Here is a 17892-nt window from a genome sequence, read left to right on the forward strand (position 1 = left end):
ACTAAATGCAAAGTGAGTGAACAGAAGAAAAATCTAAATCAAATCCATATTTGGTGTGACCACCCTTTGCCTTCAAAACAGCATCAGTTCTTCTAGATACACTTTCACAAAGTCAAGGATTTTGTAGGCATCTAGTCAGGTGTATGATTAAACAATTATACCAAACAGGTGCTAATGATCATCAATTCAATAAGTAGGTTGAAACACAATCATTAACTGAAACAGAAACGGCTGTGTAGGAGGAATAAAACTGGGTGAGGAACAGCCAAACTTAGCTAACAAGGTGAGGTTGCTGAAGACAGTTTACTGTCAAAAGTCATACACCATGGCAAGACTGAGCACAGCAACAAGACACAAGGTAGTTATACTGCATCAGCAAAGTCTCTCCCAGGCAGAAATGTCAAGGCAGACAGGGGTTTCCAGATGTTCTGTCCAAGCTCTTTTGAAGAAGCACAAAGAAACGGGCAACGCTGAGGAGCGTAGATGCAATGGTCGGCCAAGGAAAGTGCAGCAGATGAAAGACACATCATGCTTACTTCCCTTTGCAATCTTCTTCTCTTGAAGATGTCCAGCAGTGCCATCAGCTCACAATTGGCAGAAAACAGTGGGACCCTGGTACATCCATCTACTGTCCGGAGAAGTCTGGTCAGAGGTGGCCTTCATGGAAGACTTGAGGCCAAAAAGCCATACCTCCGACATGGAAACAAGGCCAAGCGACTCAACTATGCATGAAAACACAGGAACTGGGGTGCAGAAAAATGGCAGCAGGAGCTCTGGACTGATGAGTCACAATTTGAAATATTTGGCTGTAGCAGAAGGCAGTTTGTTCGCCGAAGGGCTGGAGAGTGGTACATGAATGAGTGTCTGCAGGCAACAGTGAAGCATGGTGGAAGTTCCTTGCAAGTTTGGGGTTGCATTTCTGCAAATGGAGTTGGGGATTTGGTCAGAATTAATGGTCTCCTCAATGCTGAGAAGTACAGGCAGATACTTATCCATCATGCAATACCATCAGGGAGGCATCTGATTGGCCCCAAATTTATTCTGCAGCATGACAACGACCCCAAACATACAGCAAAACTCATTAAGAACTATCTCCAGGGTAAAGAAGAACAAGGAGTCCTGGAAGTGATGGTATGGCCCTCACAGAGCCCTGACCTCAACATCATCGAGTCTGTCTGGGATTACATCAAGAGAGAGAAGCAACTGAGGCTGCTTAAATCCAAGTGTACCTAGAAGAATTGATGCTGTTTTGAAGGCAAAGCGTGGTCACATCAAATATTGGTTTGATGTGGCTTTTTCTTCTGTTCACTCACTTTGCATTTTGTTAATTGTTAAATATAAACTATTAACATGTCTATTTTGAAAGCATTCTTACTTTACAGCATTTTTTCACACCTGCCTAAAACTTTTGCACTGTACTGTGTATATATATATATATATATATATATATATATATAATATATATATATATATATATATATATATATATATATGAAAAGCCGACTCGCAACACAGGCTCGCTCGGGTTCTTTTCCCTACTAAACCACGACCAGACACACATGATTTGAAAGAATAGCACTGACGAGCACTTTTCATAACCAAAATAAACAAAAATAAACAAACACCTAGTTCCTTTGGAGCTCTTACTACACATTTGTTGCAGGTCCCTGTTGGGAAATATTTTTAAGAAAAATAAAAAACTGAAATATCTTACTTGCATAAGTATTCAACCCCTGTGCTGTGGAAGCTCCCAGTTTGCACCGATGAAAGAAATTGCCCTAACGAGGACACAGTTACCTTACCATTGGCCTCCACCTGTGAACCATTAAAGTTGCTGTCACATTTTCTGGATAAAAACCCCATTGTTGAAGGATCATTGGTAAGGCTGTGAATCTGAAGGAAAATGAAGACCAAAGAGCATTCTACAGAAGTTAGAGATAAAGTAATACAAATGCATAGATTAGGGAAAGGGTACAAAATAATATCCAAGTGTTTGGCTATCCCAGTGAGCAAAGTTGGATCAATAATCAGGAAGTGGAAGCTGCATCACACCACCCAGGCACTGGTAAGAAAAGGCCGTCCCTCAAAACTCAACGCTCAAACAAGAAGGAGACTTGTGAGAGAAGCCACAGAGAGGCCAACAATCACTTTGAAGGAGCTACAGAGTTCAGTGGCTGGGAGTGGAGTAATGGTGCACCAGTCAACCATATCAAGAGCTCTGCATAACACTGGCCTGTATGGGAGGGTGGCAAGAAAGAAGCTGTTACTCAAAAAGTACCATCTGAAAGCACGTCTGGAGTTTGCCAGAAAGCATGAGAGTGACCCAGCTGCGATGTGGGAAAAGGTTTTGTGGTCAGATGAGACCAAGATAGAGCTTTTTGGCCAAAACTCAAAGTGCTATGTGTGGCGCAAACCTAACACTGCCCATGCCTCAAGACACACCATCCCTACAGTGAAGTATGGTGGTGGCAGCATCATGCTGTGGGGATGCTTCTCATCAGCAGGGACTGGGCATCTTGTTACAATTGAAGGAAGAATGGATGGAGCAAAATACAGGAAAATACTGCAAGAGAATCTGCTTCAGTCTGCTAAAAAACTGAAGCTTGGGAGGAAATTTACCTTTCAGCAGGACAATGATCCCAAGCACAAGGCCAAAGCAACATTGGAGTGGCTCAAGAACAAAAAGGTGAATGTCCTACAGTGGCCCAGTCAAAGTCCTGATCTCAATCCCATTGAGAATCTGTGGCACTATTTGAAAATTGCGGTCCACAAGCGTCGTCCAACCAACCTGAACAACCTGGAGCAAATCTGCCAAGAAGAATGGGCCAAAATCACTCCGACACTGTGTGCAAAGCTGGTACATACTTACCCCAAAAGACTTAAAGCTGTTATTGCAGCGAAAGGTGGCTCTACCAAATATTAATGTGTGGGGGTTGAATACTTATGCAAGCAAGATATTTCAGTTTTTTATTTTTCTTAAAAATATTTCCCAACATAAAACCAATGTCACCTTACAATAATTGATTTTGAGTTTAAGTGTTTTAAAATAAAATATCTAACAGAACGAAATTTCAATGTACCATTTGTAATTCAATAATATGAGAAAATTGATCAGGGGTCTGAATACTTTTGCAAGGCACTTGGCACTATATATAATATATATATATATATATATATATATATATATATATATATATATATATATATATATATATATATATGCATGCATATAGCGCATTTGAAATACTGTTCATGCTGCACATTTCTAATATCGAGACTAATAACATGCAAATTCAACTGTCCGGCACAACTGTGACGCGTATTATTTACACATTAAATTTAAATATTATTCGTAATTCATGTTTTTTTATGAAAAAGAAAAAACACACTCACACACACGCAAAAAAATCTGTAGCATCAGTGAGTTTTGATTTTACTCTGTCATGATTATGAATGTACATAAAATAAATAGTTTTTATCAGTGTGTTTTCTGCTTTCTTTTTCTTTCCTGGGATAAGCTGACTTCGCAGTGCATTCAAGTGAACCATAATGTTTATAAGAGAAGCACATTTAGAATGGTTAACACAGTGAAGAAAGTGTGCTTATGTGCTTAAACAGACTCTGTGTCAATTAGTACAGGCTTTTATATACTTACATAGCACCTGTGTCAATTAGTACACGAGTTTATAGACTGACACAGCACCTGTGTCAACTAGTAGAGGTGTTTATATACTGACACAGCCATTGTGTCACCAACTGCAAGTGTTATAAAGTGGCATGGCCACTGTATCAACAGGAACAGGTGTCCTTAATGTATGGAAAAAAAATTATATACAGTGCCTATAGAAAGTCTACACCCCCTTTCAAATTTTTTACCTTTTGTTGCCTTATAGCCTGGAATTAAAATGCATTAAAACATTTTTTTTTGTTTTTTTCATTTATCTACACATCCTACCCCATAACTTCCAAGTGAAAAATATTGAAGACATTTGTAGAAAATGAATTAAAAATAAAAACTGAAATAGCTTGGTTGGATAAGTGTCCACCTCCCTTGTAATAGCAATCCTAAATTAGCTCAGATGTAAAAAATCGCCTTCAAAATCACACAGCAAGTTAAGTGGCCTCCAACTATGTTAAATTGTAGTGATTCACATGATTTCAGGATAAACTAAACAGTTCCTGTAGGTTCCCTCTGCTAGGTAGTGCATTTCAAAGCAAATACTCAACCATGAGCACCAAGGTATTTTCAAAAGGACCCTGGGACAAAGTTGTTGAAAAGCACAGATCAGGGTATGGGTATAAAAAAATATCAAAGGCCTTGAATATCCCTTGGAGCATGGTCGAGACGATTATTAAGAAGTGGAAGGTGTATGGCACCACCAAGACCCTGCCTCGATCAGGCGGTGCCTCCAAACTGGATGACCGAGCAAGAAAGAGACTTAACAGAGAGGCTACCAAAAGGCCAATGGCAACTTTGTAAGAGCTACAGGCTTTTATGGCCAAGACTGTTCAAAGTGTGCATGTGACAACAAACCCAACACAGCGCATCACCCAGAGAACATCATCCCAACTGTGAAGCATGGTGGTGGCAGCATTATGTTATGGGGATGTTTCTTATCGGCAGGGACTGGGGCTAGAAGGGAAAATGAATGGAGCAAAGTACAAAGAAGTCCTTGAGGAAAACCCGCTGCTCTATGCAAGAAACTGGGATGGAAGTTCACCTTTCAGCATGACAATGACCGAAAGCACACAGCCAAAGCTACACTGGATTGGCTAAGGAACAAAAAGCCAAATGTCCTTGAGTGGCCCAGTCAGTGCCCCGACCTAAATCCAATCGAAAATTTGTGGCATGACTCGAAGATTGCTGTCCATCAATGCTCCCCAAGGAACTTGACAAAGCTTGAACAGTTTTATAAAGAAGAATGGTCAAATATTGCCAAATCTAGTTGTGCAAAGTTGGTAGAGACCTATCCCAACAGACTTACAGCTGTAATTGTTGTTTTGTATTTTTTTAATATATATATTTTTTCAATAAAAACTTTTTTCCCCTTAACAATGTGGAGTATGGTGTGTTGATAAGTGGAAAAAAATCCTCATTTAAATGCATGAAACTCTGAGGCACTGACACAACAAAATGTGAAAAAAGTTCAAGAGGGCGTAGACTTTCTATAGACACTGTATATGCGTACACCCAGAGTCAGATGGTAGGAAAGGGCCTACTATGTCTATTGCAATGCTTTCAAAAGGAGTGGAAATTATCGGCAGTAGAACCAAAGGAGTGGGGCGGACTTGACCTGGCGCTACTCGTTGGCAGGCTGGCTACATATTTCGACACATCAGTATGAAGACCTATCCAATAGAACTGAGCCAATATCTGCTCCCTTGTCTTGTCAGCTCCGAGGTGCCCCGCAAAAGGGATATCATGCGCCAGCCTCATGACCTCGACCCAATGCCCCGACCGAGGCAGAAGCAGTGCCACATGGAGACCTTGGTACCAAGTGCAGCTCAATTGCTTAGTGTTTAAATAGATGTCATTGTAATTGGCAATGAGAGTTTGGCACACCACAGTCAGACACTGATGGAGTCCATTAAGTATGCATTATGGGATGGGGGATGAATATTAAGCTGTGCTCAATACGCTTCAACAGTTTTCTGATCAACTGCTTGTCCTTGTTATGTTACAATATTGATGATATTCGCATCAAATGCGATGTTGTTGAACGTACAATAGTACAGAACCACAACCCCCCCCCCCCCCCCCCCCCCCCCCGACCCACATCCACACACACTAGATGGGCAGATCAGTTGTGTGTTTTATCACTAAGTATTCTATTGATATGATGGACAGCGGTAGTGTGTTTCCATATACAGTTATATGTGTTTTTCACTGCTCCACAGGCATATCGGCATCCAGCGTGTACAATCAAAGAGTGGAAATGAAGGTTGAGAGAAGGATGAAGGGGAGAACTGGGTCCTACCTATTACCTTTGCTGTGTGTTGTCACATATCTGTAAATTAATTGTATAAATACATCATACACCCATCTTGTGGTCCATTGCTTTATTTGACAATTCCATAGGTTACTGCGTATTACGGGTACAGGGGTGGGCAGCTGTAGTTCGGAAAGCCAATCACCATCAGGGCACTCTTGCTGAGAAAGGCATGATAATATTTTCCTAAAGCCAGACCAGTGATACGTTCAACCAATTAAAGATTTATTTCTCAGCAGTAGTCCAATCATAAGTTAGCTGAGGCGGGACAAACAGTTTTGTTAACTGTAATTTCTGCCCGTTTTTATGCAGCTGTCCAGTTTGCTGAATGTCATTTTTGCTAATTGTACAGAGACTGTTCATTTATTGAGAAATCATAGTAGGCTACAATTAACATTTTAGGAGCGTATTTAGAATTAATTATTATTCTTACAAAAAAAATGTCATAACAAAAAAAATCCATTCCGGCGACACTCAAAACCTTACAAACTGGGCTTAATCATGATGTTCAAATGGGTGAGTAGAATGAATAACATAACGCATTTCTGTGTATTGTGAATATAAAAATGCTTGATTGATGTTTTTTATTTTACTTCAAAAACATACAGCTATGTCGGATCAGCTGGCCTTTAATGAAACCTACATAGTATGTTATACAGTGCTGTCCATATTCAAAAACAGTGTCATTATCAATTCATTAATTTGAAAACTTGTGCCTAGCTATGGATCCAATTGTGTATTTGAATGGTCTGTATTGGGCCCCATATATTTTCTTGTTTTCATAGGTATATTATGACCCTATCTCCGATGGGGGTACGTGGTAGACTAGATTATTTGGAAAGGCGTACAGGGCTTAAAAGGTTTGAAAACCACTGGCCTAGGCCATCACAAAATATTGTAGCCCTGAGGTAACCATGCATAGTTTCTGTATTGCTAACCTCAAATGCCCTGTCTATGACTTTTTATTGAAATGAATGGTAGCTTGTTTACACAGACTTAGATAGCAGGTTAAAAGTACATACACAAATACAGCAAACATACAATTAGAAAGTTCATATATATTATATTTCTTACACTAAACTGTCAAAAGAGTTTGGCTCTATTTGTTGAGCATTTTGATTAATTCATTCAGTTACAGTAGGATCTAATACATATACAGCTATGGCCAAAGGTTTTGCATCACCCTATAGAATTCATTAATTTTGCTTCATAAAGTCCAATGCAGTCTTCTGAATAATGTTATATTAACATATTGAATTACTTACCACTCTGTAGTTTTCCATATACTTAACCAAAAACTAACAAAAATGGAAAAATTTGACATTTCAAAATCTAACAAAATACTGTACTACTGTTATGACTTTCGGTAGATTTCTGCAATATAATTTTGTAGGTTCTTTGATTACATGGTGTTGAATAAAATATCTAAATTATGTTCATATAGTTTTTAGTTTTTTTAAAAATAAAATCTAGGTGATGCTCATAATATCATTTTGTTTATGAAATTAACAGAAATGGAATATACAGGGAAGAGGGGTCCAAAGCCATTCTTTGTGTCTGCTTGGTTTCTTGTCACAAACTCCCCCACTTACAAAGAATAAACTAGATACAGGACAAGGGGTTTATCTTCACCATTTCTGAATAAATCCTTTGGTGCCAGAGGTATTTTGCATGAGGGTACAATCCAGACAGATGTTTTGACACCTCTGACAAAAATAAATACCACCTCATAAATATAGCCGACATTGGGAAAAACAATAGACCAATTGAGAACACTGGGCCATCTCGGAAAGAGAACAGCTAGTGGGAAAACACTCCACGTGGACTTGGGCACAGCCCCAAATAAACAAACTATCCAATCACTGGGGTGAAGAGAGGAGTAGAAAAAGACAGCATGACTATCCTGGTACGAGATGACTACTCTAGTGTTTGCCTTGGTGTGGGAGTCCGTAGTGTAAGACGTCTAAAATCTACTTGTAATCCAATCTCTAACTTAGCCCCGATTGATCACTGGAGAAAGAGCTGGATTTGAAGTCGAAAGAGATTGAAATCGGTTCAGTCTTGTATTAGCTAGCAGTGCCGGGATCTGCTGTGGAATATCACAGATATACTCAAACAAAGAGTGCACATTTTGTGGAGGATTTGCTGTTTCAGTGAAATACCTAAATAGTTAATTACTTTTGTTCTTGTAAAATACATTTATTTAGTCCCCTGCTAAGGAGACACAACAGCAAAGAAGACAGAGCCCAGAGTCTGGACTTTCTCTGCCAACAGGAAAGCCTTTGAGTGTTTGTTTTGTTGAACACATGGATCAGCTGGAGGAGGCAGCAAAGAACCTGTTAAATATTCAACATGTAGTGTTTTTTTTTTTTGTCCTCTTATGAATTCGAGAATAAGCTGACCTTAAAATAAAATTAACATTTTGTTTGAGGTAGCATGTAAGAAAAGTATTATTGCTTTCAGTTTGTGCTTTGAGTTAATGAACACTATAGTAATTTTTTGTTATATGTGAGTTGTACAAATTGATGTGGGTTTTACAAGGCACACTAACGGGCAAATGTGTGTCTTTTCGTTCACATAAAGTCAGAAAACAACATATGAATCCAAATTAACACGTATTTATACTAAAGTAATACAAAAATGACTACAAAAGATTTAGAAGTGAGTAGTTTTTCGAGATTTACGATTATACTGTATTTACATTTGCCTGTTTTCCCATTGGAAATAGTGATATTTTGAAATATCACTGTCCTGGTCACAAAAGCAAAGTTTGTTGGGAATAATAGCAATTTTCTATACTTTTGAGGCATAAGCAATTAGGAAATAACACTTACTACCCAGGAAAAAAAATAAAAAAATTGTTACACGGTGTTATCATTCTGCGGAATTTTCCAAATTAAGGTGTCTTGATAACAGATCATTCTTGTTATGTTTTCTGGACGCAAAAAGATTTTGAGAATTGAACCAAAACATATATATGTGACTGATTTAACGATGCTTTGACTGTCAAATATTAACGAAAGTAAATATTTGTGTTACTTACCCCTGTTAAGCGTAACCTTCGTCTTAAATATCTGTTAGGAAAGTGGTTGTAACCTTTAAAGAGTTGCCCATAGATTGCTTTGGATCGCTAATCAACTATCTGGAGTGGGGTGTCATTGTTTATATTTTCTTTTCTGTACTGTTTACAGTGGCTTGCGAAAGAATTGACCCCCCTTGGCATTTTTCCTATTTTGTTGCCTTACAACCTGGAATTAAAATGGATTTTTATTTGGATTTCATGTAATGGACATACACAAAATAGTCCAAATTGGTGAAGTGAAATGAAAAAAAAATAATTTGTTTCAAAAAATTCTAAAAAATAAATAACGGAAAAGAGGTGCGTGCATATGTATTCACCCCCTTTGCTATTAAGCCTCTAAATAAGATCTGGTGCATCCAATTACCTTCAGAAGTCACATAATTAGTTAAATAAAGCCCACCTGTGTGCAATCTAAGTGTCACATGATCTGTCACATGATCTCAGTATATACACACCTGTTCTGAAAGGCCCCAAAGTCTGCAACACCACTAACCAAGGGGCACCACCAAGCAAGCGGCACCATAAAGACCAAGGAGCTCTCCAAACAGGTCAGGGACAAAGTTATGGAGAAGTACAGATCAGGGTTGGGTTATAAAAAAATATCCGAAACTTTGAACATCCCACGGAGCACCATCAAAGCCATTATTAAAAAATGGAAAGAATATGGCACCACAACAAACCTGGCAAGAGAGGGCCGCCCACCAAAACTCATGGACCAGGCAAGGAGGGCATTAATCAGAGAGGCAACAAAGAGACCAAAGATAACCCTGAAGGAGCTGCAAAGCTCCACAGCGGAGATTGGAGTATCTGTCCATAGGACCACTTTAAGCCGTACACTCCACAGAGCTGGGCTTTATGGAAGAGTGGCCAGAAAAAAGCCATTGCTTAAAGAAAAAAATAAGCAGACACGTTTGGTGTTCGCCAAAAGGCATGTGGGAGACTCCCCAAACATATGAAAGAAGGTACTTTGGTCAGATGAGACTAAAATTGAGCTTTTTGGCCATCAAGGAAAACACTATGTCTGGCACAAACCCAACACCTCTCTCACCCCGAGAACACCATCCCCACAGTGAAGCATGGTGGTGGCAACATCATGCTGTGGGTATGTTTTTCATCGTCAGGGACTGGGAAACTGGTCAGAATTGAAGGAATGATGGATGGCGCTAAATACAGGGAAATTCTAGAGGGAAACCTGTTTCAGTCTTCCAGAGATTTGAGACTGGGACGGAGGTTCACCTTCCAGCAGGACAATGACCCTAAGCATACTGCTAAAGCAACACTCAAGTGGTTTAAGGGGAAACATTTAAATGTCTTGGAATGGCCTAGTCAAAGCCCAGACCTCAATTCAATTGAGAATCTGTGGCATGACTTAAAGATTGCTGTACACTAGCGGAACCCATCCAACTTGAAGGAGCTGGAGCAGTTTTGCCTTGAAGAATGGACAAAAATCCCAGTGGCTAGATGTGCCAAGCTTATAGATACATACTCCAAGAGACTTGCAGCTGTAATTGCTGAAAAATGTGGCTCTACAAAGTATTGACTTTGGGGAGGTGAATACTTATGCATGCTCAAGTTTTCTGTTTTTTTGTCTTATTTCTTGTTTGTTTCACAATAAAAAATATTTTGCATCTTCAAAGTGGTAGGCATGTTGTGTAAATCAAATGATACAAACCCCCAATAAATCCATTTTAATTCCAGGCTGTAAGGCAACAAAATAGGAAAAATGCCAAGGGGGGTCAATACTTTCGCAAGCCACTGTAGTTTAGTTAATTCTTTCTTTCTGTTTTACTTTAGTTGTTGCATCTTTCCAATAAAACTATTTCTTTGTATTAACTAGAAATGGTGTACAGATTATTTTAATAGAAGTGGGTCCTACATGATTTTGAATTCAAATAAGGTAATATATGATTAAAGCTTAAACTAGTCTAAATACAAATATACCTTGCACACTACACAACTGTAAAAAGACAATATTACCCCAGTTTAAGGGACCCTCCGGCACTGACACTGCTCGTCCTTCTGCTAGTCCGTCGTAGTGATGCAGCCATGGACTCTGAATCCTGAGATGGGAGCTCAGAACTGGAAAGCTGAGATTCTGCCTTTTTGAGAAAAAAAAAAAAGAATCACACAACCGTACACACACTGAACACTCCACATTTAAATGTATGTCAGTAAGTCTGACATTTAGGTATAACAGTCTCATTGCTTAAATGATTTCATGTAAAGACATTCATTCATTCAACTGCTATATGTTAGAAATAGGTGAGAAAGGAAGCACACTTACAGCTGTTTAAAGTTAGAGAGATGACTGTCACAGTTTAAGGCTCAATTTCCCTTATTAACCATTTCACTCAATAATACAGTTATATATTTATAAAATGGATGCTCTTGTTTTAGTATTTGTAGTATACATTTTATTGAATATAGTCATCTTTGCACAAGTGAAAAACGTTAGGTTACTTACCGTAACCCTGGTTCCCTGAAAGAGAAGACAACCAACAACATACTTATGGGATATGCCTGCCTATTGGTAGGTAATACTGACCTCTTTATGTCAGAGCTGTCCATAGGCCCCTTCCTGGGGTGACGTCCTCAGTCATGCCTACCGAGGGATCAAAATAGTCAGCCCACGGAAGCCATTTCTCTTTTTGCATTGAACCATGAGGATAACCGATGCGACCCCACAAGGTTTGTTGGTCGTCTTCTCTTTCAGGGAATCAGGGTTACGGTAAGTAACCTACGTTCCCTTTCAATTCGAAGATCACCAACTACATACTTATGCAAAAGTATACCAGAGTATTCACGAGGGAGTCAGAACCGCAGCATAGAGGGATGCATCAGAATTGCATAACCCAAGGTTAGCAGTGTGAGTGTGCAACCTCAAGGACCCTCATGCCTACTGAAGGCAAGGAAGGATCTATCACATAGAGGTGATAGAACCTAGAGAAAGTATGTGGCATCACCCAACTAGCCGCAATACAGATATCGGACAGCGAGGCCCCTCTGAAAAGGGCCCAAGATGAGCCAACCCTCTGGTAGAATGCATGGCTACCCTCCCAGGTGGGGGCAAGCTGGCACTATCATATGCAGTCGATGTCAATAATCCAGTGCAACAGTCGCTGCATCGAGAGGGGCTGTCCTAGGGTCTGCATACCGTGACACCTCAGTGCCCACACAGAGAAGAGGAAGTTCAATCTCCTATCCTCTTCCAAAGAAACTGAGGTGGATGGAAAGACTCCATTTCCACAGACTGGTTCATGTAGAATGCTGTGATCACCTTAGATAGGAAAGCAGAGTTTGTACGTCCAAAATACACATGGAGGAGCTGTGTACTGCCAGCGCCTGTAGCTCACTGACCCGCTTTGTGGAGGTGATAGCCAAGAGGAAGGCTGTCATCATAGACAGATACTTCGACTGCTTGGAGTGTATGGGCTCAAATGGGGCCTTCGTGAGAGCCTCCGTACAATATAAAGGCTCCATTCAGGGAGAACGATCCTCCTTAGAAGGTATAACCGCTGAGCACCCTTCAAAAAACGGGTCACTAATATATGAGCACCCAGGAGACTGAGTCAATGGGAACGTGGCATGCACATATGGCTGCTAGTTACACTTTCAACGTAGAGGTAGATTGACCCGCCTATAACAGATCTTGCAGAAACTGCAAAATAGTTGCTATTGGGAAAGTTTTGACCTCTGGTCATGCACCAATTTTGAAAATACTTCCACTTACAGGCATGCAACGCTCCAGTGGAGGAGACCCTAGCATTCTGCAGTGAACTGACAACTGCATCTGACAACCCTAAGGCGGACAGACTGTCCTGTTCAGTGGCCAAACCCACAGTTGGAGTGTGCCCAGTTCTGGGTGCCAGAGGGTGCCTTGCGCCTGGCTGAGGAGATCCATGCACAGCGGGATCTCCCAGGGCTGGCTTGCAGCAGCTGGCAGAGGTTTGAAAAACAGAATCTCCTGGGCCATCTGGGGCCACCAAAAGAACTGTTGCTTTGTCTCTCCTGATCTGGAGGAAGGCAGGGAGCAGTGGTACCAGCAGGAAAGCATACAAAAGTGCTTTGGCCCACTCGTGGGCTAGGGCGTCAATGCCAAGTGGACCTCAGCAGCTGCAGAGGGAGAACTGCTGGGGGCAATGGGTCATCTTCGACCAAGCACTATGTGCACTGAGCACCGCTTGCACCAGGCGCCGCATGCTCAGGGTGTACTGCAACGGGTACCATGTGCACAGCATGCATCGAGAACTGCATGCACTGAGCACCGTGTGCAACGAGTACGGCATACACCGAGCATCGTGTGCACCGAATACTGCATGCACCGAGCACCATGTGCAACACGCACTGCGAGCACTGTGTGCACTGTGGAGCTATGCGCACTAAGGCAAAGAAGTACCATACTTACCGAGTGCACCGAGCACACCAGGTATTGTTTGCACAGAGTACTGTGTACACTGAATACCACGTGAATCCAGCTTTCAGCACGAATGCAGGGGAACTGCAGACGACTCAGAAAAGCTCATTCAAAATATGCTCAGTTGTAAACACAGATGTCTTACTGTAACAAAGTGCCCGCCCCTGTGTATATTATCTGTTATGTGTTGCGTGTGGTGTGTTTAAATGTTGGTGTATAGACATTGGTACACGGGATATAAACGGGTCTGTGTAACACGAGTGTTTAAAAATGTATATGTGTATTTAGGCACGAGGATTGCACAGCACTTCACGTGCAAGTAAAATGTAGTAATATGTGAGCACGGGGAATTGCACTTTATTAATTCACGTGCTGGGATTCAAGTGAATAATTAATTGGTAATTGAATCCCAGCACAATAGTATATATAGATGCACGTTGTCACATACTGTGGTTGGGTGTTCGGTGAGCGGAGAACGGGATTGGAGACGGAGGAAATAAGCAGTAGTAGTAGTAATGATAAGAGGAGAAAGTATCCGCTCACCGTGTTTGTCAGTGTCTGTGCGTGCACCGTTTTGTTAAGTTTAGTCTGTTTTCGTTTGTCTATTTATTTTGGCGTAGAGTGCCGTGTCCTGTGTTTTTCGTGTTTGTGTAAACCTTTTATTTTGTATTAAACCGGCGCCAACAGGCGTCTTCATCACTTCATTTCATCCGTCCTGTGTTTTGTGTATTTCATTACTTTTCCTGGCTCTGACGCCGCCCACTTCGGCCGTCTCTGTGACACTTACCTTACCATCTTGAGAGGCAAAAAGAGAAATGGCTTCCGTGGGCTGACTATTTTTATCCCTCGGTAGGCGGGACCGAGGACGTCACCCCAGAAAGCTGGCATCGAAGTGGCATTTTGAGCTGTGTGAATTGCCTATACCAGCACAGAGCCGACATATTTAATGACAGCTCCAAACCACCTTGTGAGGTAGTTCAGTGTCAGCACAGACACATCTTAATAGCCTGTTTGAAGAGCTACAGTGGGCTTTGATTAACAATAGATGGACTGGAGATGTACTCATACCTAAAAGCCATGCAGCTGTCTTTAGAACATAAGAAAGTCTACAAATGAGAGGAGGCCATTCGGCCCATCTTGCTCGTTTGGTTGTTAGTAGCTTATTGATCCCAGAATCTCATCAAGCAGCTTCTTGAAGGATCCCAGGGTGTCAGCTTCAACAACATTACTGGGGAGTTGATTCCAGACCCTCACAATTCTCTGTGTAAAAAAGTGCCTCCTATTTTCTGTTCTGAATGCCCCTTTGTCTAATCTCCATTTGTGACCCCTGGTCCTTGTTTCTTTTTTTCAGGTCAAAAAAGTCCCTTGGGTCGACATCGTCAATACCTTTTAGAATTTTGAATACTTGAGTTAGGTCGCCGTGTAGTCTTCTTTGTTCAAGACTGAACAGATTCAATTCTTTTAGCATGTCTGCATAGGACATGCCTTTTAAACCTGGAATAATTCTGGTCGCTCTTCTTTGCACTCTTTCTAGAGCAGCAATACCTTTTTTATAGCGAGGTGTGATGAGTCAAAGGGGTTTCGGTCTGTGATTCAGCCTCCCGACAGTAGGTGGCATCAAACCAACTCGGGACTTCCCTTACCAAGATCTCGTGACCATGGCAAAAGTCATCTTTTGAGGGGCGGCACCTTGGTGAGGGGCGGAAGTACGAGTATGTAAATTCCAGCCACTGGAGTCAAGTGAAGGATAAGGACACGTGTCGGTTGGGGATTGGTGTTCCACTGACTACAGAGGCGGGACATTACATACTAAAGGGAACGTACTACTGTGTTCGGGGTTGGTCCGAAAGTAAAGTAGGAGGAGTAACGGGTGAAGGGAGAGACTGGTTTTGTGCAGCGGGTTTTTTTTGAAATACTAACATTTCTTTTGTCTTTTTTTTGTTTATGGTCACCACGAAGACAAATTAAAGACGAGTCATCAGTTTGTTTTGGATTTCACCCCTGCACTCCTTCCCTCACACCATTTTTTTTTTCGTTTGTTATTTAATCCTTTTTGTTGTGTATAGAAAATAAAAATAAATTATTTTATTTCTGTACACATAAATTACTGTCTGGACATTCCATTTAATACACTCTCGCCTCACACGTGGTGTCAGAAGTGAAAATGGATCCAGCTACAGTTTTGACAATGTTTAGGGAGCAGGAGGAGAAGCGAGAGGAGAGAGAGACACGGCACCTGGAACAGCTCGCCCAGTTCTTGGGACAGCTGGTAGAAAAACTATCAATATCAACATCAGAGAGAGCGGTTGCCCGGATGTTTGCAGCTCAGCCTAATCTTCAGAAGATGACCTCGGAAGATGATCCCGAGGCTTTCTTGATTACGTTTGAGAGAGTGGCAGAGGCTGCAGAGTGGCCTAGGGAACACTGGGCCATGAAATTGGCACCCTGCCTGACAGGGGAAGCTCAGGCAGCGTATCGAGCCCTGACGGCCACGAATGCAGGGGACTATGTTAAAGTTAAAGAAGCCATTCTCTCACGCCTCGGGATCACGGAGGAAACATACCGGCGCCGTTTTCGGGAATACCAGCTGTCCAAGGGGATGCGGCCCCGGGTTGCGGGACAATATCTTTTAGATCAGTGCACCCGGTGGCTGCGGCCAGAAGAACATACACCCCAAGAACTGGTGCAGAAAATAGTTATAGAACAGTTTGCGTCTATACTACCGCCAGGGAATCGAGAGTGGATTAAGAGGAATAGACCTACCACTCTCGAGGATGCCCTCCTCCTGGCGGAGGCCTACGAAGACGCAAACGAAGGTGCCGGGTCAGACCCCACTCCTGCCCCTAAACTAACTCGGACCAACCAACCAATGAAGCCCAGAGGGGGTAACCGGACCTTCAGACCATGGAGGTCAAGGTTAGCCCCATCCTGGGCGAGAGAGAATCCCCCTAACCTGCCGGTCGCGGACTCGCAGGACAGATTAACTCCGTTGATGCCTCCTAACCAAGTGTGCTACCAATGTAATGAGCCTGGACACATTGCCAGGAATTGTCCAGTAATAAAGGTGGACCTGGCGACAAGATCCTGGTCAGCAGTAACAGGTAGGAACACTGGGGAATGTCGGGAGGGCCCTTATCAGTTAAGAGTACAGGTCGGGGGAAAGAGTACTTACGCATTTGCGGACTCTGGGTGTGCACAAACATTGATTCGGCAAGCTCTCTTGGATGGGGTAGCCTGGGAGCCACAGGGTAAAGTGGCTATCTCCTGTATTCATGGAGAAACTCGGGTTTATCCCACCACTAAAGTTAGACTTATTGTAGGTGATTATTCAGCTTGCGTTAAAGTGGCTGTAGCGCAATGTTTACCATACCCTGTTCTCCTGGGAAGAGACTGGCCGTTTTTTGATCGTATTTTAGGTCGGGAAATGGTCTTAGTTTCTACCAGGGGACAATTAAAGCAACAGGAGAAAACAATTGGCGAGATTTTTCCGTTGCAATCCGACCTGTTTAACCCTAAAATCCGCCCAAGAAAAACAAAAAGAGAGCGTCGGGTGGAAAAATATGAGGGAACTCTGAGACGACAAGGGGAGGGGTCTGACACAAAAGTAAACCAATCGTTGAAACGGCAAGGAAAGGGAGTAGGTATTCAGTGTAACCGGGGCTGCGAGGTTACTGAGGTGGAAGGTCATGTAATAAAAGACACTCCTCTCTGTGTACCTAGCCATTGGGACCGAGATATTGACTTGGGATATGAACAACAAAATGATCCCACGTTACAGTATGCTTGGAAACAGGTTAGATATATCGAGGGGAAGGATATGCAGGAAGGACAACCGGTGGTATTTCCGCATTTTTCTGTATCTGGGCACTTATTATATAGAATAACCCGGGCTCCCGGGACGGGACAGCTCGTAAAACAGTTATTGGTTCCTAGGCCTTTTCAGTCAGAAATCATGAGATTGGCGCATGACATTCCATTTTCAGGTCATTTGGGAACTGAAAAGACTCAGGAACGAATTCTGGCCCGGTTTTTTTGGCCTGGGGTTTATGGTCTGGTGCGGAAGTATGTATCGGAGTGTCCTGAATGTCAATTAGCTGCCCCTAAGTCAGTTCGCCCCGCACCTCTGGTTCCACTTCCAATTATTGGGGTACCGTTTGAAAGGATTGGTGTAGATTTAGTAGGCCCTCTGGAGGGAACAGAGTCAGGATATCGGTATATTTTAGTAGTAGTGGACTACGCAACGAGATATCCAGAAGCTGTTCCCTTACGCTCTATGAATGCAATAGCTGTAGCGAATGAATTGGTAAAAATATTCTCTAGGGTGGGAATCCCGAAAGAAATTCTCACTGATCAGGGCACTAATTTTATGTCAGACTGTATTCAGCAACTATATAAATTATTGAAAA

General features: G+C 42.0%; 1 protein-coding gene across 1 annotated transcript in view; it reads right to left on the minus strand.

Annotated features, from left to right (window-relative positions):
• The window catches only part of si:ch73-173p19.2 (V-type proton ATPase 116 kDa subunit a1), a 210398-nt gene that overhangs the window by 60097 nt on the left and 132409 nt on the right, over nt 1-17892 (minus strand). The window contains exon 5 of the mRNA XM_041246723.1: nt 11050-11171. Within this exon, the coding sequence (XP_041102657.1) occupies nt 11050-11171 (122 nt within the window). The remainder of the gene's footprint in view (nt 1-11049; nt 11172-17892) is intronic.

Source organism: Polyodon spathula, chromosome 4 (assembly GCF_017654505.1).
Source record: "Polyodon spathula isolate WHYD16114869_AA chromosome 4, ASM1765450v1, whole genome shotgun sequence".
NCBI classification, from domain to species: domain Eukaryota; kingdom Metazoa; phylum Chordata; class Actinopteri; order Acipenseriformes; family Polyodontidae; genus Polyodon; species Polyodon spathula.